This window comes from Saxophila tyrrhenica (assembly GCF_035928015.1).
Source record: "Saxophila tyrrhenica strain CCFEE 5935 chromosome Unknown scaffold_2, whole genome shotgun sequence".
Taxonomy (NCBI): domain Eukaryota; kingdom Fungi; phylum Ascomycota; class Dothideomycetes; order Mycosphaerellales; family Extremaceae; genus Saxophila; species Saxophila tyrrhenica.
Window position 1 is genome coordinate 1982402 of NW_027041734.1, and position 20766 is coordinate 2003167.

Here is a 20766-nt window from a genome sequence, read left to right on the forward strand (position 1 = left end):
TTCTCTCTCTTTCTGTGAGGCAGATTGAGTTCACAGACAGTGGGCTCCGAGGGTTGAGCTCAGAGCCGCGTCGTCCGCAACCAGCAAGTCTGGTTCACCTGAGATGGGGCTCGCTCCTACCTCAATGGCGTCATGCCTGGGTCTATCTCGCGGCGTCTCGCTGATCGTGGCGGCGGGAGAACGTCGTGATCAGTTTTGATGACGCTGCGGAGGAGTAGGTTGACAGGGGAAAGACAAGCCAGCGCGGTTACCGGTTGTATGCTTAGAACTCTAGCCGGACTGAGGCAAATTCTCGAAGCGAGCACTGGCAAACGTGCTTCTGTTACCCGCCGACAGCACGCTTGAATGCTTTGACATTTTGATGGCTCCAGATGCCGAAGGCCGGGTGAGAGCCTCCAAGGCGTGTGAGCGCTGCAATAACAAACGCGTCAAGTGCGATGTGACCAGCGTGGGACAGCCTTGCAGCCGATGTCGTAGGAATGGGTCGGTAGAGTGCCGTTTGACGGCCTCGCGGCGAGGAGTAGGTTTATCTTATCGTCAGATGAAGACAGTGCTAATGTAAGCCTATAGAGGTACTCTCGCGATGCAATCAAGCTTCGTGCTGCGAATACCAGACGAAACGAAGCCCAGGCTAGCGAGGATGGCCACTCGTCAGCCAACGGCAACGATAGTGCTGGACCTGTCGTGGCCGACAATCACAGTCCCCAGGACGACCAGAACCCACGCTCTGTGCCAGGACACCACGAAGGTCCGGCAGACCAGGGAGTTAGCCCAGCGGTAGACAGCAGTGCGACGCCCGGCCGGTCTGCTTATCGCGACGTTTCCTGGTCATCGATGTTCAGTCACTTCCTCGACAGTCGTCAGCAAGGCGAACGTAATCTCGTCGACAAATGCTCAATCACCTACTTGGGCGAGTCTTTCCCGCTCGCGCTCGTGCTTGAAGACTTGCAGGATGGCGGCAGCCTAAGACTACACCACCCTGGGCCTTCACTTGAGGAGAACTCGACGACTCCAGGAACGACTCCAGATCGAGCGCATCCGACCCACCTACTCCCAGAGGACATGAATTGTCTACTGTCGAAGAAGGCTTTCGACTATCCTGACCGGGCCGCCTACAATGCGCTCATATCCACCTTCCTTGACATCGTCTTTCCACTCTATCCAATAATAAACAGAGACGAGTTCATCAAGCAGTACGAAAATGACTCACTGCCGTGGCTGTTGCTGCAGTCCAGCTGCTTTGTTGCTGCTACTTTCTGTCCTGAGTCTATATTGCACCGCGCTGGCTACACTGGCCGACGACAGGCCCGCTTCTCGTTCTACAGGAAAGCGAAGGCACTTTTCGATACTGGCTATGAGAGTAACAAGATTGTAATCCTACAGAGCGTTTTCATGCTCAGCTTCTGGGGTGGTGCTCCGAACACTTACTGGAACTTCTACACCTGGATCAGCACCGGCGTGACTTTGGCAGAGACACTCGGCATTCACCGGTCGCTACGAAACACCAACATGCACCCTAAAGACGCAGCATTACTGAAGCGACTCTGGTGGGCATTGATGATACGTGATGCGTTCTGCTCGACTTTATTGGGACGGCCCTTTCGTATCAACACGGACATGGGGGATGTCGAGATGCTGACTGTCGAGGACTTTGAAGACTACACACCTGGGCACGGCAGTGTTGGCTACGCACCGAGCAATGTCTACGGACTGTATCAGATTAGCGTGGCGAAGCTCTCCCTCATCCTCCGTCAGATTGTGTACACCAGGTGGCTACCAGGACGAATGAAGAATTCCTCAGACGTCCTGCAGACCAGCATCCTCAATTGGAGAAGAGAGCTTCCTCCTGCATTGGACTGGGGCCTTGCGGCATCGCCGGACAACATGTTCACTCCAACCCTGTCAATGCTTCATGATCATCACCTCATCCTCGCTCATCTCGGATCTCAGCAAAACGATGCGACGGGCTCGGCCATGGTCATGGAGCAGGCAGCACAGCGTATCTCCACGGTGGCGTCTTCAATCGTTGTCCGGTCTCAGTTCCTAAACTATCCCCACGAAACTTTCCAGGCTCTCTTTCTCGCCGGCGTGGCATCCTACACCCAGCTGAGGAGCCCACAGCCCACTGTCGCTCAGCTTGGCCGGTCTACGCTCAGCAACTGCATGATGGCTCTGCGCAGCGTGTACGACAACTGGGACGCTGCTTCGTGGGTGATGGATCTATTCGAGAAGTTGTCTACAGCTACACCGCAAGCGCCATCGGCAAATGGAAGCTCTCGGAGTAACAACGAAGTGCAAGGGCTGGATTGGCTGGACTTCGATCCGAACGGCAATTTGGACCTTGGTATCGGCAGCCCTTGGCCGTCGAACCCGATGCTCTCTGCCCTGTTTGACTTTCCGACAGAGTTTGGCAATATTGAGCAGTATGGGGAAGTGCATACTGGAGCGACACCTGCACCAGGATGAGCCGATACAGGGTGAATCGGAAAAGATCATCGCCAGGTCCGTCCGAGAGATGGCTAACGTGAGCTGTTGCGGAGACTGCTTATGGACCTACCTCATACTCGAGCACGGCGCCCTACAACTCCAGCCTTGCTAGGCGACCCACCTGCGGTTTGCGCCGCAGCCAACGGCACTGCTCATTCGATGGCTGTGAGGAACATTGTCGAAGTTCTGAGCAGCTGAAGCTCACACGTACATGTAATGTGCGAGGCACCCAAACAGCCAAAGTCTTGATTCTGAGAGATGAACGAACGTATTAGCACCATCCCGTCAAAGCATGGCAATCTTGGAGCTCAGCGATTCAACGAGTTCGCTTGGAGAAGATTGTTGGCCGCCGCAATGGCGTTACCCAGCTGCTTGGTCAACACCTGTATGTACCTGCATATGTAAAGCCTGTATGACCAACCGACATTATCAGACATCGCCATTCTTCGGTGGCCGCTCGTTGCTGGTCCACAGCCCGTCATCTTGTCAAGCGAGGCAAAGTGGAAGCGGCTCAGCTGGCATACCTGGCAGCCTTCTCCGGGACCGAAATGCATCCGAAAAGACCACGTGACGCTCGTGAGCAAGCCCTTCTTGTCTGTGACAAGTTGCTTCACGACTCTCGCTCTGATCTGGTGAGCCACTATCACTGGCCCTCGCTTGCTCGTGTCCCATGCTGAAGTACTCCACGCAATGCGGGGTCTGGGTTAACCAAGGTCCTCGAATAGTTTTGTCAAAACACCGTGGACAGTCCGTGAACAAAGTCCCAGAATCGAGAACTGGCTGATCATCCGTGCCGGCAGGATACCACTGCTTTAAGATGAAAGTATACGAGCCAGAAGAAAACCTTGAACTACCCAGCCTAGATATTTTGACATTCTTGTTTGGTTGGTTAAGCAGGCAATCACGTTAGCATTCAGTTACTGACAATGTTAAGCATCAGACTGGTGCGCCAGAGCAAAGGAAGATACACAACTCCATGTCGATGCAGCAAACCCATCCAACAGTGTCATCAAGGCCGAAGCCCGAGGCATCTCCAAACGCACAGCACATGTGCTTCGACATGACTACGGCATTGGATCCTCAGGTTCTGGGGAGGACGTTGTTCTATGCACCAGCTCTGGTAGTCCATTCCTTCCCGTGTTGTTCTACTCCGTGGTCAATGCAGGTGGGATTTTCTCGGGAGCATCGACCGCCTTCACTGTCGGAGAGCTGGCAAGACAGATCAAAGATTCGGATGCAAAGCTGCTCTTCTGCTCGGAAGAGTTCGAACAGAACACGATTGAGGCAGCGAGACAATGCGGCATCCCTCAGAATCGCATTCTGATCATCGATTCGAAGACACCAAAGCGCTGGAATCTGATCCAGTCCTCCAACCGGAAACCTGCTCTTGACCTTCAAGCAGGCCCAATGCTGGACCGGTGCCACATCAACAATCGGGAGGAGCAAGACAGAACTACGGCATGCATCATCTATTCCTCGGGCACGACGGGGCTGCCAAAGGGAGTTCGGATATCGCATCTCAACCTCGTAGCCTGCAACGTTTGCTGCATGAACGTTAGCAAGAGGTACTTAGATCGCATTGCACGGGAGAGACCCAACGAGCCATTTCACTTCAGCACTATCGCTCATCTTCCGATGGCCCACGTTGCTGGCATCGCGTGGTATACCCTGAACCCATTCTACATGGGCGGTACAACTTACTGGATGCGAAAGTACGACTTTGACAGCTTCATAGAGTATCAGAAGAGATACAGGATTACGGTCCAGTTCAGCGTACCTCCAATTTGGCTTTCTGTTGCGAAGTCGCCTAATGTGACCGACCACTTCGACTCGCTGAAAGTAGCAGCAACAGGTGCTGCTCCGATGGGTTTGGAGCTGGGAAAGGAAGTAAGCAGAAAGCTTGGACGAAGCCGGACGATAATATCACAATTTTGGGGTACAAGCGAAACGACTGGTAGCATCACGGGTTTGGACTGGGATGTCTCCGACACGACGTTCAGCGTTGGCGCTGCCTTCCCGAATACTAGGTTGAGATTTCTTGATGAGCAAGACCGGGACGTGCAAGCCGGGCAGCCAGGTGAGGTCCTCGTTGGGGGACCCATTGTCTGCCAGGGCTACCACAACCGACCGGACGCCAATCGCGACTCTTTCGTGGATGGCTTTTACAGGACCGGCGACATTGGTGTCTCCAAGAACGGACTCGTATATATCGTCGATCGCAAGAAGGAGCTCATCAAGTACAAGGGTCTGCAGGTTGCTCCCGCTGAGCTGGAAGCTCTGCTTGTATCTCACCCGAGCCTGATCGATGCCGCAGTCATTGGAGTGCCGGATCCTAGAGATGCTGAGAACGAGGTCCCACGGGCGTACGTGGTGGTCAAGCCAGGTATGGACGCAAGTGAGGACGAGATCAAAGCCTTTGTTAGAGAGCATCTGTCATCGCATAAGCAGTTGCGAGGCGGATTAGCTTGGTTGGACGAGGTGCCCAAGTCTGCCAGTGGGAAGATCTTGCGGAGGGAGCTGAGACTTCGAGCAGCAAATGAGTTGAAGACTGCCAAAGCGAGACTCTGATGGATAACCCTTGCTGGAGACACTTTCTCTGTCCTCGTCTCCAAGATCCGCTGGCAGCCAGGTGAGTATACCACTCCTGTTATGCTCCAGGTGCGATCCCGGAGAACCGTGCAAGAACGGCAAAAAAGAGCTCAACAACGGTGGCTGTCGTGTCATCATCTCGGCTGCAACCGAGGGATCGGAGAGTACCATCCGTTTGTCGGCGATAGAGGCGACCGAAGCTGATGCAGGAGGTGAAGGTCCACATGCTGTGGAACAGCCTTGGTCAGGCTATCAAGGCTACTTTTTCGTTGGGTTCGCCGCAGACACCTAGCCGTGATAGCCTAGAATATCCAAGACAGCCTGAGGTCATCAATATATTTGAAGCTGGGCGTTCCCTTGAAACGAAGAACCCCAGCTCTTCCATCTTACTTTTACTCTACGCGACCGCCTTTTTCCCTATGTGTACAACATCACCCATTTACCCGTCTCCTTGTCGTCTCGAGCTCAGCCGTCAACAGTTTCATCGTGATGGACGTAACCACCACGCCCAGACCGCGTTCCAGGTCCAAGCAATGTATATAGAGTCTTGTACTCTCTTCGCCTCTTGTCTTTCTTATTAGCCAGTCCAGTCTACCACCAACTTCCACATTCTCTCATTCCATCTGTCAGGTACAGATTGTCATTCGTTCAGAACCTATTGCACATTTTCAGCCCTCCTTCACAGTCGTTACTCAACAGCACCTTCCCATCAAAGAAAAATGCGCTCCTTCACCAACGCTCTGCTGGCTGGCGCCGCAGCCTCCACTGTCTTTGCTCAGGACGCCTTGGACTACGTCCAGAACTACAACGGCGACCTCGCCGCTTTCGACTACGACGAGAGCGCGGGCACCTACAGCGCCAACTGGAACAACCCGGGCGACTTCGTTGTTGGTGGGTGGCTTCAATATGTCCACGAGAACATCGATTAACGCTGTGTGCAGGTCTCGGTTGGACCACCGGCACTGCTCGTGACATCACCTACGATGCCACCTACAGCGCGTCTGGCTCCGGCAGCTACCTCGCCGTCTACGGCTGGGTCAACGAGCCCCAAGCCGAATACTACGTCGTCGAGTCCTACGGCTCCTACGACCCCTGCTCCGGCAGCGGCGCCACCAGCCAAGGCACCATAGAGTCCGACGGCGGCACCTACACCATGTGCACCGACACCCGCACGAACCAGCCTTCCATCACTGGCACCAGCACCTTCACTCAGTACTGGTCTGTCCGCCAGTCTCAGCGCACCAGCGGGACTGTGACCATGGCCAACCACTTCCAGGCCTGGGCAAAGTTTGGATTCGGCAACAGCGACTTCAACTTCCAAGTCATGGCTGTTGAGGCGTTCTCCGGCGCCGGTACCGCCAGCGTTACCGTTGGTGGCTCTGCTTCTGGTGGTGCCTCGAACTCTGAATCAGCTGTTGCTTCCGCTCCTGTGGCTTCTGCTTCCGCTGCTTATAGTGGTATTGCCAGCGGCTCCCCAGCAAGCTCCGCCGCGCCAGTCTTCAGCAGTGCTCCCGCTTCGTCTGCTGCCCCGGCAAGCTCCTACGCCATCCCAAGCGGTGTGTCCGGCGGAAGCCCAGCGAGCTCTGCCGCCCCGGTTTCCAGCGGCTACCTAGCCCCTTCGGCTTCCGCTGCTCCTTCCAGCTCCTACGCTGCTCCATCTGCCTCGTCGTCTGTCGCCGCTGCTCCCTCTGGCGTAAGTCCAAAATGCCAGCTCGCTCCGAGTCTATCAGCTAATGTTCTCCATAGTGCGTCGTGCAGTACTTCTACGCTTAAGCGGTGTCTCCGTTCGGATCTAGCGATTGTGAGAGGCACTGCCTTACGACGGACTGGTTGTTGTTTGAGTGGTGACATGAGATGTTGAAATTGTGAAGAGGGGCTTTTCTTGGTAGTCTGGATACTCCATGTAATAAAATATGGGTCTTGCGGACCTGCACATATCTTTACCCGTGCTTCTGGTGAGCTCTTGGCTGAACACTGGTCATTGTCTGACTCACACATCATGGGACCGTGATCCCCACCTGATTTCATCACAGTTGTCCTCGGTCGCTCGAGACTCGTGCTCTCTTAGACCTTGTCTACCTTGCCTACCTCGAGCCTTGAGTACTTCTGCCGGAATCTGGAGATCGTACCCTCGACGTTCAAGCGGCGGAGTGCATCACGACAGTCCTGATCAGATCAATCCGTCCGGGCATTGGTCTTTTAATCTGTACAGTATGTGCAGGACTTCGTTGACTTCAATCCATCGTAGATGCATCATTGCCGCCATACCTCCAGCCCCAATCCACACACCTCCATCCTCTTCATCTCAAACTCGCCATAGAGCTTCGTCCATGTCCAATCCGCATCCTTGTTCTTTGGTCGTGCAGCGACCTTCCGTGCCCATGGAACCTCGTACTCTGGACCTGGAAGCTTGGGGTCTGAGAAGCGCATGTAGGCCACTTCTGATAGGAAGGCTGTAGCGTTAAACGATGGCTCTGAAGAACTCGATGAGGTGATCGGAGCGTCGTGAAGCAGACCGATGGAGCGGATGAGTGTCTGCGATGGCGACGAGGTGGAGATCAGAAGAGGGTCTGGGAAGGTCGCAGGTAAAAGTGTGTCGTTGAAGGAAGATTGGTCTGCCAGCGTGTCTCTGAGAGCCTGATAGATCTCATTGGATGGCTGCATGAGAAAAATGTCGTCTTCGTGAACCCCATCCTCATCTACAGTATCGTGGAGCATGGCGAAGGGAGCCGGCTCCGTGAACGCTAGGATCGCATCCAGTGGTTCGGCGTCCAGAATCAGTCCAGGCGTCTCGATAGTCATAACGCGGTCAAATTCTGTAAAAGCAAACGCACTCGCCAGCGAGTACGAGCTCTGCTCTTCACCAACTTGGAGAAATGGGCTAATCGGCCGTAACTCCACGCCATATCTCCGCGCAGCGACCTTCATCAATCGTCTGCTGATGTCCAGGAACGGATCACTGACGTCGCCTCTCCCCGCCTTCTTCTCCGTCGCCCATGCCTGAGGGAACATCAAGACTCTCCGCGCCGGACTCTTCAGTCGATGCAAGTCCGCAAGCACCATGATCGCATTGCACATGTCATGATGGTTCCGCACAATCTGAACGTGGGCAAGACGGGACCAGTTGATCTTCGCTGCCTCATCCTGCGTGGATGCTGTGAAGTCTGTGTATGCAATGTGACCGCCATTCTTGCTTCTGCTGCCGAGAATGCGAGAAGGATGATACAGCGGCTGCTGCGCGTGTTCTTTGTTGTCGATAGTCGCAGCGGATGGCGGTGGCTTTGGAAGTCGAGGCTTCAATGCTGTTTGCAGGCCAGTGACCGTCTGCTGTTGGTGCACATAGCCGGCGAGGAAGAGGAGGAGCGTGAAGATGGCGACTAGATTGTTGTTAGTTGGACGTAAGAAGTGTTGTAGTCCAGAACTTGCGTACTTAGCCCGAATGTCAAGACGACGGTGGCCTGACTCTGAGTCAACAATATTCGACCCATCTCCTCTCCATTGCGGTGTCTAAAATGTGTGTCGCATTGATCGTCGTCGTCGCCGTCGATGTCCGGTATTCTTGGCAGATCGAGATAATCGTCATGGCAACAATCTTATCGCAAAAGATCTTGATCTTGAATTCGGCAGCTTCATATGTGAGAGCGTGCCAAAGACACGACGAAAAATGAGTCGCCAAACACCCGCCCAGTAAAGTCGACATGGCCCACCAAGCAGACGCCCGCCGCCATCTCGACGAGCGCGGCTACACTGGACCTTTGATCCATAACGACAACCCGCTCAAACTCTTCGAAAAGGCCGTCCGAGACCGCGTCGTGGACAGCTACTACTGGAAAGAACAGTGCTTCGGCCTCAACGCTGCCACCCTCCTGGACCGCGCTGTTGAGCTGACATGCATCGGCGGTACCTTTGGCGTTGGGCAGAGACCGACACCATTTCTGTGCTTGGCGTTCAAGCTTCTACAGATCACGCCAGAGCGCGAGATCATCGAGTTCTATCTGGGAAAGGCTGGGGAAGAGTTCAAGTACTTGAGACTACTCGCAGCCTTCTACGTACGGTTGACATATGAGAAGGGGGAGGATGTGTACACGACGCTTGAACCTCTGCTGGCGGACTTCAGAAAGATCAGGCGGCGCACGAGGGAGGGCTGGTCGCTGACGCATGTGGATGAGTTCGTGGATGACCTGCTACAAAAGAGTCGGGTGTGTGCGACTACACTGCCGAAGCTGAATCCGAGGACCTTTCTGGAGGACGAGGGGATAATAGAGCCAAGGGAGAGCGCGTTGGGTGAAGAGTTGGAGGAGCTGGATGGCGAGGGCTCAGAAGGCGGCGGGAACGCTGAGTCTGATAAAACGAGTGGCGATGGGGATGGCTCAATGGATGGAGATGTTGACCCACGGAATGGAGATCGCGCCAGTAGCAGGGAGGCCACACCAGAAGCAGCCGCTCGAAGTGATGAGAGCATGGCCGGCGATTGAACGATAAGGTGCCCTCAAAACCATACTGGATCCTACAAACAAGACCTGAACCAAGGATTGCTTCGACCGTAATATCATTGCTTCATACACCAAATGGCCGTCAGATCTATACCCACGAAACCCAACAGCGACCCCTATGCGCCATTCCCAAACCCCGCGACGCCTCATACAGAACATCAAAGAGACCGGCTCAAGCTCTGAAAGCGTACTTCCACCCTCCTCTCGGCTTCAACACCGGCGCCATGCCATCCCGCTCACTCCTCGCAACGGGCGCCTTCTCACCCCTGTTCCGGTAGAAGGTCTTCACGAAGGCCTTCATCTTGGCCAGCAATTGCGGCGTCATCGGTGCCTCCCTCTTCTGGTATCCCATGTGCGAGGCCATCGTGCGCTCATCGGTGGCGTATGTGAACTTGCTGTCCTCGCTGCTGCGGTCGAGCACCGCCCAAGCCGGTGTGGCGTCTCGGTACGATTGAGCCGCGTGGATCGATTGCTGATATGACAAGTCAGCACAGCACATTACGAGCCGCAGAAAGATAAGGAAAGAAGGTGATGCATGGCTGTCTCGCACAGAGAGCATTACCCCGGCGTCCTGCTCCCGCCTGACGGCGGCCAGGCTACGGAACCAGGCGAGCATGTAGCAGCCCGGCCCGTGGGGCGAGCAGCATACCTCTGATTCGCCGCGGGACCAGCGGCGTTGGATCTCGTCGTCGCTCATGGGGACGGGGATGGCGAGGACATTGGCGACGAGGCTGAGGAGGGCTGCCAGCAGCAGGGTTTGCAGGAAGGTACGCATGGTGGTGGTTCTTGGTGTATTAATTTGGTGGCAGGGGTTCGGAAGAGCGCTGCTCGATAATTAGTGTCGGCTCAGCGAGTGTTGATATGATATGGAAGAGAGCGAAAGTCAGATTCCGAATCACCACAGCACAGCTGTTTGAAGCAGAAGAAACCGTTCCTCAACTCGCGGGAAAAAGCAGTACTTATCACTTCTCCCACCCCCTGCCCCCCACCGCAGAGATAGGAGTCGACCTGTCACTCGCTGCAGGTACACCTCGATGTGAGCATCTCGCCGTCGCCGTTGCGGATCTAAAACTCGTACCTTGCAGCATTCCCCCACTACTCGGTCCTTGACAAAGGTTCCGAGCCGGATGGCGGGCAAAGGGGCCCTTTTGTGCTGCGAGCCAGTTTGTTGATGAGACGCGTTCCTGGCATGTGGAGGGGTGTTGCCGTGTAGAGTGGGTGCAGATACAGTGGTTGCAGAATTCTTGGTGGAGGGTTTTGGAACGAGAGAGGGAGGTTATCCCTGGGCTTGGCTGTCTACCAATGTACATGTATCCCTTGCGTCGTGTGGTTTTGATGCAACATGCGGTAGCGTTGTCTTTCGTGTAGCGAATTAGATGTGAACTCCTGACTGTGCTGTTCCCTTGCGTCGGGGCAATTTTGATGAACATCCATTAGCGGCAGTCCGGTCATAGCGAATCAACTTCAACCTTGTTCTTGAGTGGTGCTGCTGCCAACGGCAGTGTTGAAGATGATCGAATGACAAACAAGGAGAGAAGAAAGACGCTAAACGGCTGATGTGCAACATCTCGTACCCACTACGGAATACCTCTAATACGCCTCAAGGCACTCTGGCCAATGTAATGGGTATCTTCTGCTCACTGGAGCGCTATGCCTCCCATACCCGTATGCCCCTGATCTTGCGCCCAGCGCACCATGCTTCGCTTTTGACTCTGTCCTCCCTTCACCGTCCAATGCAATGCAAACGACAAATGAAAGTATGCTGTTCCAATGAATGCGACGCCCATCAACTCCCATGTCCAAGGCTTTTATCCCACCGCAGGCGGCCGGCCGCCACGCTACGACTGTTTTCTCGAGCCGAAACCGCCCAGCTGCCCGAATGGTGCGCCAAAGTTGACACTCGGCTTCTTCTTCAACTTGATGCCGCCGCTCTCGAACTCTGCCTGTACTTGATCATCGTGACTTGTCTGCTTCGAGAGGGCGTTGGAAGGTATCTCGGACATGCTGGAGTCTTGCGGTGCGAAGGCACGAGTGGCGGGTGGTGCTGATGGACGCTCATGTGCGTGTCTACGTGAGAGTGGTTAGCAATACGTTTATCATGTGGAGAAGTAGACAGCTTACGGATCGACAGTTTTCGGGCTGAACTCATACTCGTCTTCTGCCGGAGACGCCAAGCCTGGGCTGGGTTGTTTGAACACGAACGGCTTCGCTTCGGACTGCTCAGGGTGCTGCTCGATCTGCTCCAACCTCTTCGAAAGCATGTCAAAGGTGAAGTTGGCCTCGCTAGGGACATGTGGCAGCTCTGGCATATTCAGTGGCCCAGTGAGTCCTTTGCCCGAATCATCGTCGTTGCTTTGGGTGAGCAGGGTGTTGATGTGGGTGTTGTTGCGCGTCGGTGTGTCGTCGATGCCGTCCATCGACATGCTGTTCTTTGGGGGTGGAGTGGCTGGACGTGGACCTCTGAGAGGAGTGTGGCCGGCTTCCACGCGGTAACTGAAAGGCGGTGGGGATAGCGTTTGGTTGGTAGGAGCGGGCGAGGTGGGGATTTCTTCGACTTTGACGGATGTCGGTGTGGCTTCTGCGAAGTTGACAGAGCTCCGGCGGTCAAAGGAGTCGTTGGTGATTGTGGGTAGATCGATAGACTGCGGTACGCCGTCTCGCCTCGCTGACAACGGGTCGCTGTTCTCATCCTCGGCGATGCTAGGTAGCCTGTTGGAACCGCTCGTTGCTCTCGTCGAGGGTGAAGTCATATCTACACCGAGAGGAGAGAGTATTGGCGACTTGGCTGGGCTGTAGTAAAGGGCAGATCAGATTATGTGTCTTCGCGCTGCCCGTTCAAGGCCTGAACATACCTATAGCTACCACCAGCTCTCAACAGCAGCGTCTCGAGATTGGCGATGCGATTGTACAGCCTCGTCCTCTCCAGATCCCACATCTTCCTCTCCTCGGCAAAGGCCTCATGCAGCCTGTTGATAACCAGCGTCTGCTGGTCGATGATGTTCCGGGACTCTCCCTGCTCACCACTCTGCCGCGATGGACTGAACCGACCCATGCTGCTGGTTGCTCCTCGCTTGGGCGAAGGGATATTGCTGTCGGGGTGGATGGGTGCAGCGAGGGAGTCGTTGGAGGTGGGTTCGAAAGCGAGCGGTGGACTCTTCGCCCTCTTCTGGTCGGCAAACTGGGCACTCAGCTGGCCGATGGACGACGTGTGGTCTGGTTGTGCGAGTGAAGGGTCCATGTCTGCGAGGTCGCCTCCAGTCCGACTTCACGTGCGCCAAGGCAGTCCAGATAGCGGCGGTGTGGGTGGCAGTAGAGTAGCTAATGCAGGAGATAGGTCCGTGGCGCTGTCAGACTCGCATTGTGTTCGTTGGACAGTCAGCGGGCGTGCAGACGGAGGTGTGTTGGAGCAGGACGAGGTGGAAAGCGAGACCAATGACGCCCGTCACATCGCAGCATTCAGGGTCACCCTTGCCCCCTGCCTCCGGGAAGTCGGTCCGTGGCGTGCGCTTGCGAAGGTGCCTGAAGATCAATTGGCGGGAAGGCGCCGGCAGAAGTTTTCTGGAAAGCAAAGAAAAAGCCAATCCTCCATCCGCAACGTGGCACTTTCTCGGTCGAAGACGAAAGAATTGGAGCCCGATGTCCGTATCGTCTTCGTGGGTTTGGCACATGCTTTCACATGCTACAGTGCTGTAAGGCTGTTGTGGAGCAAGAACGATGTTGGGATTGAGCAGACGCGTCACGGTGGAGAGAGGTCACAATACGATGCTGTATTCACGACAATCAAAGTCTTCCAGCGTTGTCAAGAGACGCGCCCAACCATCTTCGCTCCACAACGATCTGCCGTCGTTCCTCTTCTTGCGAGCCTTGAACGGGACTTCTGGAGCGCCGCTCATTGCTAAGTTCTCGCCCCTCAGAACCTCTTCCTCCCTCCCCTGGTACTCGACACGGATGTCAGAATGTGGACACCAAACGACCTGCATGCCAGCTCGACGACCAGACTGCACACCTGCCACAGAATCTTCAAACACCAAGCACTCCGTTGGGGTAATCATTGCTTTGCCTTGGGCGCTTAGCCTCTGATTGATGGTGTCCAGCGCCAATAAGTAGATGTCCGGCTCTGGCTTCCCCTTGTTAGGACCCAGCCGCGAGTCGTCGCCCAAGACTTGAGAGTCCGGAGGAAACTGGCGGAACAAACCGTGCAGATGAGAAGTCTTGAGCTCAAACTTGCTACGCCCAGAACTCGTTGCCAGCGCCAGCTCTACGTTCTCACACTGTGCCAATTGGTCCAGTAGGCCAACCACACCTGGCAATGGACGTGCGGTAGGAAACGTCTTCTGGTGCTGCGCCGATAACTGAGATTGGTACTCCTCATACGTAAGGGGTAGCTGTGACCACTCCAGTAGGATCTTGCTTGCTTCGCGGAGATGGAGACCTTGAAGTTGCGCCCTGATATGGCCCGGTATGGAGGGTTTGCCATGCGCGTGGAGGATGGTGTTGATGCTGACTGTGATGAGGTCTTCCGTGTTGATCAGGAGACCGTCCATGTCGAAGATGCAGGCCCGGATAGGGCGAGGTGGTGATTGTTGAGCCATAGCTATGTGGACTTCAGTAGAAAATTGAATCGAAGGCGTCAGGTAGAGAGAATGCGAGTATCTAGACTCAGAGAAGAAAGGTCTGCTTCCCACTGAGAAGAGCTATACGTGGTGTGAGGTGCTGGATCCTGAAGCGTCGGGTCTTGACAGACGCTTGCCGTGCAAGTCATCATCAAGTAGCACCTACCCGTACTCAATATAGGATTCGTATCAGATTGAGTTCGCGAGATGAATGAAGACCATCCGCCAGGCTATGCCACTCGGTCGTGTAATGATCTGATGTCAGGGAGGACACGAGCAGAAGACAGTTCATGTAGGTTGTTCGCCTCCTTGATATTTAAGCTTTGGATCTAAATTACTTTCAGAAGCAGCCTTCTCTTCCAGATCACAACGCCAGACCTCTGCCTCTTGGCCCCTGTTCACCAGTTTACCAACACACGAAAAACATCAGATGCGTTGGCTACGCTTTCGATCTCACGCATGAGACTGTCGCGAATGAATAGCCAAAATGCCACCTCAGGCGAGTGTCGAGATTCCAGTGCCCAGTCGGCCAATCACGAACGGCACCGCATCGAAAGGCAAAGCATCCGTTAAATCATCGTCACGCGGTAGAGTATACGGAGACGAGCCACTGCCCGTCAAGCCGTCTGAGGAGGCTCCAGAGCACGCCCGGATCATCGGCCGCACGGTAGACAGCAATGGCGTCAAATACACTCTCAAGATAGGTGAAGTCCCGATCAAAGATGTCGGCGTTGAAGAGGTGCTGGACTACGTCTCAGCTTTGGATCTTGAGGAGTATGAAAATCACGAATTCGAGCAGGAACGGGTTGTGCTGAAGCTCTTAGACGCCGAAAAGGAACGACTGGAGCAAGAATCTGTAGCACGCAAGAAGGAACATGCGAAGAGGAAAGGCGTCGTGATCTACCAGTCTGAAACCGACACTGACCAAGAGAGTGGCGGTGAGGAAGAAGCATTTGGGAAGCATGGAAGGAAGCGCCCAACGTACACGCAGTTCTACCTCAAGAAGCCGCCGCGCGCCACGACTGGACCCAGCACGGAGGAGGGCGATGATGTTCGTGATCAAGGAGCTATGGCGCCTCCAGCACCTCCCGTTTCATCCCACCACCCTAGCGAACGATCTGCTGCCCAGTATGAGGAGCTTCCAAAGCGCCGCCGTCGAAAGCGAGATCCAGTCACTGGCGAGCTGCTGCCTCTGGCCCCTCTTCCTGGTGAATCAGACTCCTGGCGGAAGCGACCAAGGCGGCGACGACACCCTTTGACCGGCGAACTCATGCCGCTCGGATGGAAGTTTGACCCTGATGCGCCGAGCGAGCGAGCAGCTCCGTCGCCTTCCTTCCGCAAGCTGAGTATCATAGATGACGAGCCAGGAGCCAAGCGGCAAAAGCTCGAGACTGAGAGCGAGACATCAAGATCCACGACTCCAGCTCTCACGAATGCGGAGATCGCTGCCTCATTCACCACACAGCTTCCCGCTACCAAACCCACCCCCAGCAAGCGCGAGGTCGTCGAATTACTCTCTTCAGAAGACGAGGCTGATGTGGATGGCCGCGCTCGCAGTAGCGTCCTCAAGTCGTTCCAGAAACCACCTTCATCTGGCCGGAAAATGAATATGCTCAAGCCTGGGCTTTCAGCTTCCGCGACAGCAACCTCCTCCGAAGGTGAAGCCGCCCCGCAAGCCATGGCAACGGCTGTCAAGTCTGAGGTTTCGCAACTTAGCACCAGCCCTGTCAAGACATCTATCATGAACCCTTCTGCCTCGCAGGCCGATGAACCCGAAGAGGAGAGCGAGGAAGAGTGGCTGGTAGACAAGATACTCGGCCACAGCTTCTCAGATCCGAAGACCCACCCTACGGAGCTTGGGAAGAAGCCTGTCATCTTGTATCAGGTGAAATGGCATGGCTTTGCGCAGCCGACTTGGTGCGACTCCTTATCACGACCACTTCAACGATGACTTTGCTAATGCCCGGGACAGGGAGCCCATAGACAGCTTCGGCGACTTGGGTGTTGTGAACGCTTACCGCAAACGAGCTGGGCTACCTCTGGAATTGAGCGACAGCGGCACAAGCAAGGAGAAGGATAGCGTTGCACTGCCGAACCGCTCTCTATCGCCGTCGAAGACCATGAATGCTGGAAAGCCCAGTGGCGCTTCGCAGAAAGTAAGTGCCACAGATCCGGCGCCTGAGTACGAAGTTGAGCGCATCACCGCTCATCACCTCTCCGACCCACGCACGCACCCTCCGGGTCTGGGCAAGAAGCCTGTGATGCTCTATCAGGTCAAGTGGAAGGGCTATCGCGACATGACATGGGAGCCGGCGACGAGCTTCGCTGACAAGGGCATCCTGAATGCATACAATCGGCGGAATGGTCTGCCAAAATATGAAGGCGAGGACGAGAGCATGGAGGACGCGGCATGAAAGCGGGGTGTTCAGGAATGAAGAAGGATTTCAATGCACGGGTGAGCAGATGGCTGCAACTGTACGAAGACAATCCAGCATTCACAACGATACTGATACTTGTGCACGATGGACGTTCCTTACCGACCGACGGAGCTTATGTACGTTGTGTGCGATCGCACAGCTGATCGGTGCAAGCTGTTGCTCAAGCTCCAGCGGGCAACCTTATCTCTTGCAGTGCTATCTTCTTCTATTCTCCTACATCTTGCACACTCCATAACGACCGACAAACTCAAGCTCATTAACGTACGGCCTGTCACTCGCCGAGAGTATGGAAGTTCTACTCCTATTGTTTCTTTCAGCATTCCTGATCGCATCGGTTTTCTTCGTCGCAGTCATCCCTGGACGTCGAGCAATACTCCTAGATCGTTTCCAAACGTCTAAACAAAAGGCAAGCGTGTCCCTCACGCCGCCGCGATTGATCACGCCACATGAAAAACAGAGACCAGTCAGAAATACCTCACAGCCACAATACGCAGACGTCTTCCCACCGCACCGCCGACTAGCGCTTGCCGATCTACCCTCAGATGCTCTGAAAGGATCCGGAGCTACTGGTCTTGAGCTCAGCAAATTGTCGCCAGACTATAGCAAGCCTGTGCCAGACAAAGCTGTCTCCAACAGCGACGAGCTGCTCGATCGCACCACACCGACAGGCTACTCGGTCGCTGAGATCAAGCGGCTGGGCGACTTTCCAGACTATGCCTCTCTCTCCGGCATACCTCTTCCCACAGCATACGAAGCCTTCAACATCGATACGGCGATGCCCAGGCCATACCGGCCTTACAGATGGCCTTATCATCAGACAATGTCTCTGTCCAAGCTTGACCATGACTTCTGGCTGGAGTTGGACAAAAACTATGTTTCAGTGATCGAACAGAGACAGCAGCTGTTCCAGCAATATGGCGACTCGGTCATTCGGGCCTTGCCAGGTTCCGAGTTAGCCTGCAAAGAGTTGATGGAGATGGTGGTGCAGTTCCTTTGCGCCCGGTACCCGCAGCATTTCCGTCTCGACAGGGTGCAGCTCGTCTTCCACAATGGCATCCTCGACACACAAACAGATCTCAACGCGACTGAGCCCTTGCATGTACTATTGCAGCACGTTCCAGAAGACTTCGCCATCATGGTCCGCGATCCACTGACAGGCATCTACAGCTTCCGCGCCGGCATCATCATGTCTTCGCTCGGCTGGAACCTGGGTAGCAAGATCGGGCTGAAACTGTCAGAGATCCACTCACCGGTGCCGGAGTACAAGGAGAAGATGCAATTCTCGATGGACCGCTACTTCGCAAAGAAGCCAACCGACCGAGCAATACAACGCGGATCTTGGGGACTCGAAGTGGACCAACCGTTGTACATGCCGCCGGGTGACCCGCAAGAGGCACACAGAGAAGAACAGAATCCAGAGCTCACGGTCGACCGGGTGCATCTCCGTGTGGACTGGCAAACGCTGCGAAGACTACCGTTGAGTGGCGCTGTTGTCTTTAACTTCAAGGGGCTCTTCACGCCAGTCACTGAATTTCGAAACGAGCCGTATATCCCAAGCTTGATCTTGAAGGTGCTCAAGGAGGGGAAGCGCAGTATAATGGAGTACAAGAGTACATGGCATACCGAGCATGTCGTCATTCCAGCGTTGGAGCAATACGAGCGGGAGCAGATAGATAATGGTTTGATTGAGAAGGACTGGGAGCCGCAGACTCTGGACGAATCGCCGTTCTTCCCTGGGTGGGAGGAGAAGTGGCATCGACAGCAGGGCTTTTGATGAAGCATTCGATCCATAGGGGCGGCCAGGAATACCATTCGAGTTACTATACATTCTGTCAGAGACCAACTTCAAGCTCGTCGGCCCATCAAGTCAATTCTGGCAGGCTGTTGGTCAATCTCCTGGCAATCATCCACCTCCACCATCATGAATCGATCTCCGCAATATCCCCGCACTTCGCGAGTCAGGCACATCCTCGCATCGGATCACAAATCACATCTCTGTCCGTCGCCTTTCGCCCGCATATCCCGCATCAACAGCCCTACAGTGGTGGGTCTCGAACCAGGTAAGTTTGCTGGCCCGAGGTCTGGGACCGAAAGATATGCACGACACGTCGTCCTCTTCCTCGAGCTCTTTTCGTTCTCTCGTCCTGTCCACTATCCTCCTCGACCGTCGACCGTTACCCATTCCATTCTGCTCCATCACAGGCGCTCCACCATGGCGGGCGACAAACCCTACCCCGAAGTTCCTATCGGCAACATCAACCACAGCAATGCCGCCGTCGTCATTATCGGAGCTGGCATCAGTGGGATGTGCACCGCCATTGATCTCGTCAAACGTAACAACTGTCGCAACTTCGTGATCCTGGAGAAGTCCGCTGGTCTGGGAGGCACGTGGAACGACAATAAATATCCAGGATGCTGCTGCGATGTCTGGAGCATGCTGTACTCCTACTCGTTTGCGCAGAACTCCGCCTGGACAAGGGAATATCCTGGGCAAGAGGAGATTCTGCGATATCTCGTTAGCGTGGCACAAGAGTACAATCTGTATCAGCATGTGAGGTTCAATTCTACAGTCGAAGACGCTACATGGGACGGCGAGGAGATGAAATGGAAGACGAGGGTCACCGTTGCAAGTGGCAGCAAGGATGCTGAGTTCAACCCAGAGTACACGATCAAGAGTGACTTCTTGGTCAGTGCCGTTGGTCAACTCAATCAGCCGAGATGGCCGGACATTCCTGGTGTGGATACTTTCGAGGGCAAGACCATGCATTCTGCGAGGTGGGATTGGAGCTACGATCTGAAGGACAAGAGGGTCGCCATGCTGGGTAACGGGTGTACGAGCGCTCAGATCGTTCCGGAGATCATCAAAGTCGCCAAACACGTTACTATCTTTCAACGCACCCCGAACTGGATCTTCCCGCGCATGGACCAGCCCGTCTCGCCCATGTGGCAGACTATCTACAAATACGTCCCGCCAATCCGATGGCGAAAGCGAGCAGGGCAGATGGACTACCGCGAATCCTTCTACGATGCCATCATCGATGGTAACTCCGATCTCGCGCAGCTATGTCGCACAGCACATCAGCAGAAGCTCGAAGCTGAGCTGCCGAACCGGAAGGACCTCTGGGAGAAGTTGACGCCGAACTACAATCCGGGATGCAAGCGGATCATCATTACGGACGACTACCTGCCGGCTCTCGGATTGCCGAACGTGGATCTTGAGACCAGATCCATTGACAGTATCAGCGGGAGCAACGTGAAAGTGAAGGGCGATGACGGGGATGTCGTGGATGTAGAGCCAGAGTTCGACCTTCTTGTGTGCGCAACGGGCTTCAAGACGGTTGACTTCATGCATCCGATCCAGATGTACGGCAAGAATGGCCGCTCGATTAGAGATATCTGGAAGGATGGGGCACAAGCCTACAACGGGACTGTCGTGAAAGATATGCCCAATTTCGGCATGCTGTACGGCCCAAACACGAATCTCGGACACAACAGTAAGCCTGCAAATCCATCAATCACCCTTGCCTCTGTACTGATTTAGCATCTCGCAGGCATTATCTTGATGATTGAGTCACAATCTCGCTACATCAACGGTCTGATCAAACCAGTCCTTGACGCTCGCCGACAGGGTAAAGCGCTTAGCCTCGCCCCCAAAGTAGAGAAGGTCAAAGAATACAACACACGCCTACAAGAGGAGCTTTTGCGCTCATCTTTCAACGATCCGAATTGCAACTCTTGGTACAAGAACGAAAACGGCATCATCACGAACAACTGGTCCAGGACTGTCATTGATTACCAGGAGCAGTTGGCGGATGTCAACTATGAGGACTACGTTGTCGAAGGGAGCGGAACTGAGATTGCGAGGAAGAAGGGCAAATTGCATGTCGGGAGAGTGAAGGAGGAGACGAGTGTGAGTGATCGCACGTTGATGGTGTTGGGAGCCGTGAGCACGGCTGCTGTGGTTGGAGGGTGGTTGATGAGGAACTCAAGGTACCTGAGTGGCATACGAGTGAGGTGAAGTGTATGCTTGTGAAAGTGATCCACTGTCGGACGAATGTATGTTTACGATGGCGTTCGATGTATTCAATCTTCATGCTTCTTGAAATGCAATGGCGGCTTTCAACTGCCGCCATGTCGCTATAACCG

The 20766-nt window shown here is 54.7% G+C and overlaps 11 protein-coding genes across 11 annotated transcripts; 7 read left to right on the forward strand and 4 right to left on the reverse strand.

Annotated features, from left to right (window-relative positions):
• Positions 1 to 361: 361 nt before the first annotated feature.
• Positions 362 to 2466, forward strand: LTR77_001900 (uncharacterized protein; the record flags this gene model as incomplete). The annotated part of the gene is given in 3 exon segments (XM_064799159.1): positions 362 to 385; positions 478 to 558; positions 571 to 2466. 3 exon segments carry the CDS (start codon positions 362 to 364, stop codon positions 2464 to 2466), a joined length of 2001 nt encoding a protein of 666 aa, XP_064663486.1.
• An 838-nt stretch (positions 2467 to 3304) lies between these two features.
• LTR77_001901 (uncharacterized protein) lies at positions 3305 to 5055 on the forward strand (the record flags this gene model as incomplete). The annotated part of the gene is made up of 2 exons (XM_064799160.1): positions 3305 to 3371; positions 3428 to 5055. The coding sequence occupies 2 exons, from the start codon at positions 3305 to 3307 to the stop codon at positions 5053 to 5055; spliced, it is 1695 nt and encodes a 564-aa protein (XP_064663487.1).
• A 740-nt stretch (positions 5056 to 5795) lies between these two features.
• Positions 5796 to 6849, forward strand: LTR77_001902 (uncharacterized protein; the record flags this gene model as incomplete). Its single annotated transcript, XM_064799161.1, has 3 exons — positions 5796 to 5967; positions 6018 to 6769; positions 6823 to 6849. 3 exons carry the CDS (start codon positions 5796 to 5798, stop codon positions 6847 to 6849), a joined length of 951 nt encoding a protein of 316 aa, XP_064663488.1.
• Positions 6850 to 7329: 480 nt separating this feature from the next.
• LTR77_001903 (uncharacterized protein) lies at positions 7330 to 8564 on the reverse strand (the record flags this gene model as incomplete). Its single annotated transcript, XM_064799162.1, has 2 exons — positions 7330 to 8453; positions 8507 to 8564. The coding sequence occupies 2 exons, from the start codon at positions 8562 to 8564 to the stop codon at positions 7330 to 7332; spliced, it is 1182 nt and encodes a 393-aa protein (XP_064663489.1).
• A 210-nt stretch (positions 8565 to 8774) lies between these two features.
• LTR77_001904 (uncharacterized protein) lies at positions 8775 to 9551 on the forward strand (the record flags this gene model as incomplete). Its single annotated transcript, XM_064799163.1, has 2 exons — positions 8775 to 9275; positions 9300 to 9551. 2 exons carry the CDS (start codon positions 8775 to 8777, stop codon positions 9549 to 9551), a joined length of 753 nt encoding a protein of 250 aa, XP_064663490.1.
• A 190-nt stretch (positions 9552 to 9741) lies between these two features.
• LTR77_001905 (uncharacterized protein) lies at positions 9742 to 10344 on the reverse strand (the record flags this gene model as incomplete). Its single annotated transcript, XM_064799164.1, has 2 exons — positions 9742 to 10041; positions 10132 to 10344. The coding sequence occupies 2 exons, from the start codon at positions 10342 to 10344 to the stop codon at positions 9742 to 9744; spliced, it is 513 nt and encodes a 170-aa protein (XP_064663491.1).
• Positions 10345 to 11407: 1063 nt separating this feature from the next.
• Positions 11408 to 12807, reverse strand: LTR77_001906 (uncharacterized protein; the record flags this gene model as incomplete). Its single annotated transcript, XM_064799165.1, has 3 exons — positions 11408 to 11636; positions 11691 to 12359; positions 12422 to 12807. The coding sequence occupies 3 exons, from the start codon at positions 12805 to 12807 to the stop codon at positions 11408 to 11410; spliced, it is 1284 nt and encodes a 427-aa protein (XP_064663492.1).
• A 514-nt stretch (positions 12808 to 13321) lies between these two features.
• On the reverse strand, positions 13322 to 14161 carry LTR77_001907 (uncharacterized protein; the record flags this gene model as incomplete). Its single annotated transcript, XM_064799166.1, has 1 exon — positions 13322 to 14161. The coding sequence occupies one exon, from the start codon at positions 14159 to 14161 to the stop codon at positions 13322 to 13324; it is 840 nt and encodes a 279-aa protein (XP_064663493.1).
• Positions 14162 to 14669: 508 nt separating this feature from the next.
• LTR77_001908 (uncharacterized protein) lies at positions 14670 to 16596 on the forward strand (the record flags this gene model as incomplete). The annotated part of the gene is made up of 2 exons (XM_064799167.1): positions 14670 to 16099; positions 16155 to 16596. The coding sequence occupies 2 exons, from the start codon at positions 14670 to 14672 to the stop codon at positions 16594 to 16596; spliced, it is 1872 nt and encodes a 623-aa protein (XP_064663494.1).
• Positions 16597 to 16704: 108 nt separating this feature from the next.
• Positions 16705 to 18394, forward strand: LTR77_001909 (uncharacterized protein; the record flags this gene model as incomplete). The annotated part of the gene is made up of 2 exons (XM_064799168.1): positions 16705 to 16736; positions 16873 to 18394. The coding sequence occupies 2 exons, from the start codon at positions 16705 to 16707 to the stop codon at positions 18392 to 18394; spliced, it is 1554 nt and encodes a 517-aa protein (XP_064663495.1).
• A 438-nt stretch (positions 18395 to 18832) lies between these two features.
• LTR77_001910 (uncharacterized protein) lies at positions 18833 to 20638 on the forward strand (the record flags this gene model as incomplete). Its single annotated transcript, XM_064799169.1, has 2 exons — positions 18833 to 20114; positions 20172 to 20638. 2 exons carry the CDS (start codon positions 18833 to 18835, stop codon positions 20636 to 20638), a joined length of 1749 nt encoding a protein of 582 aa, XP_064663496.1.
• Between the last annotated feature and the right edge of the window lie 128 nt (positions 20639 to 20766).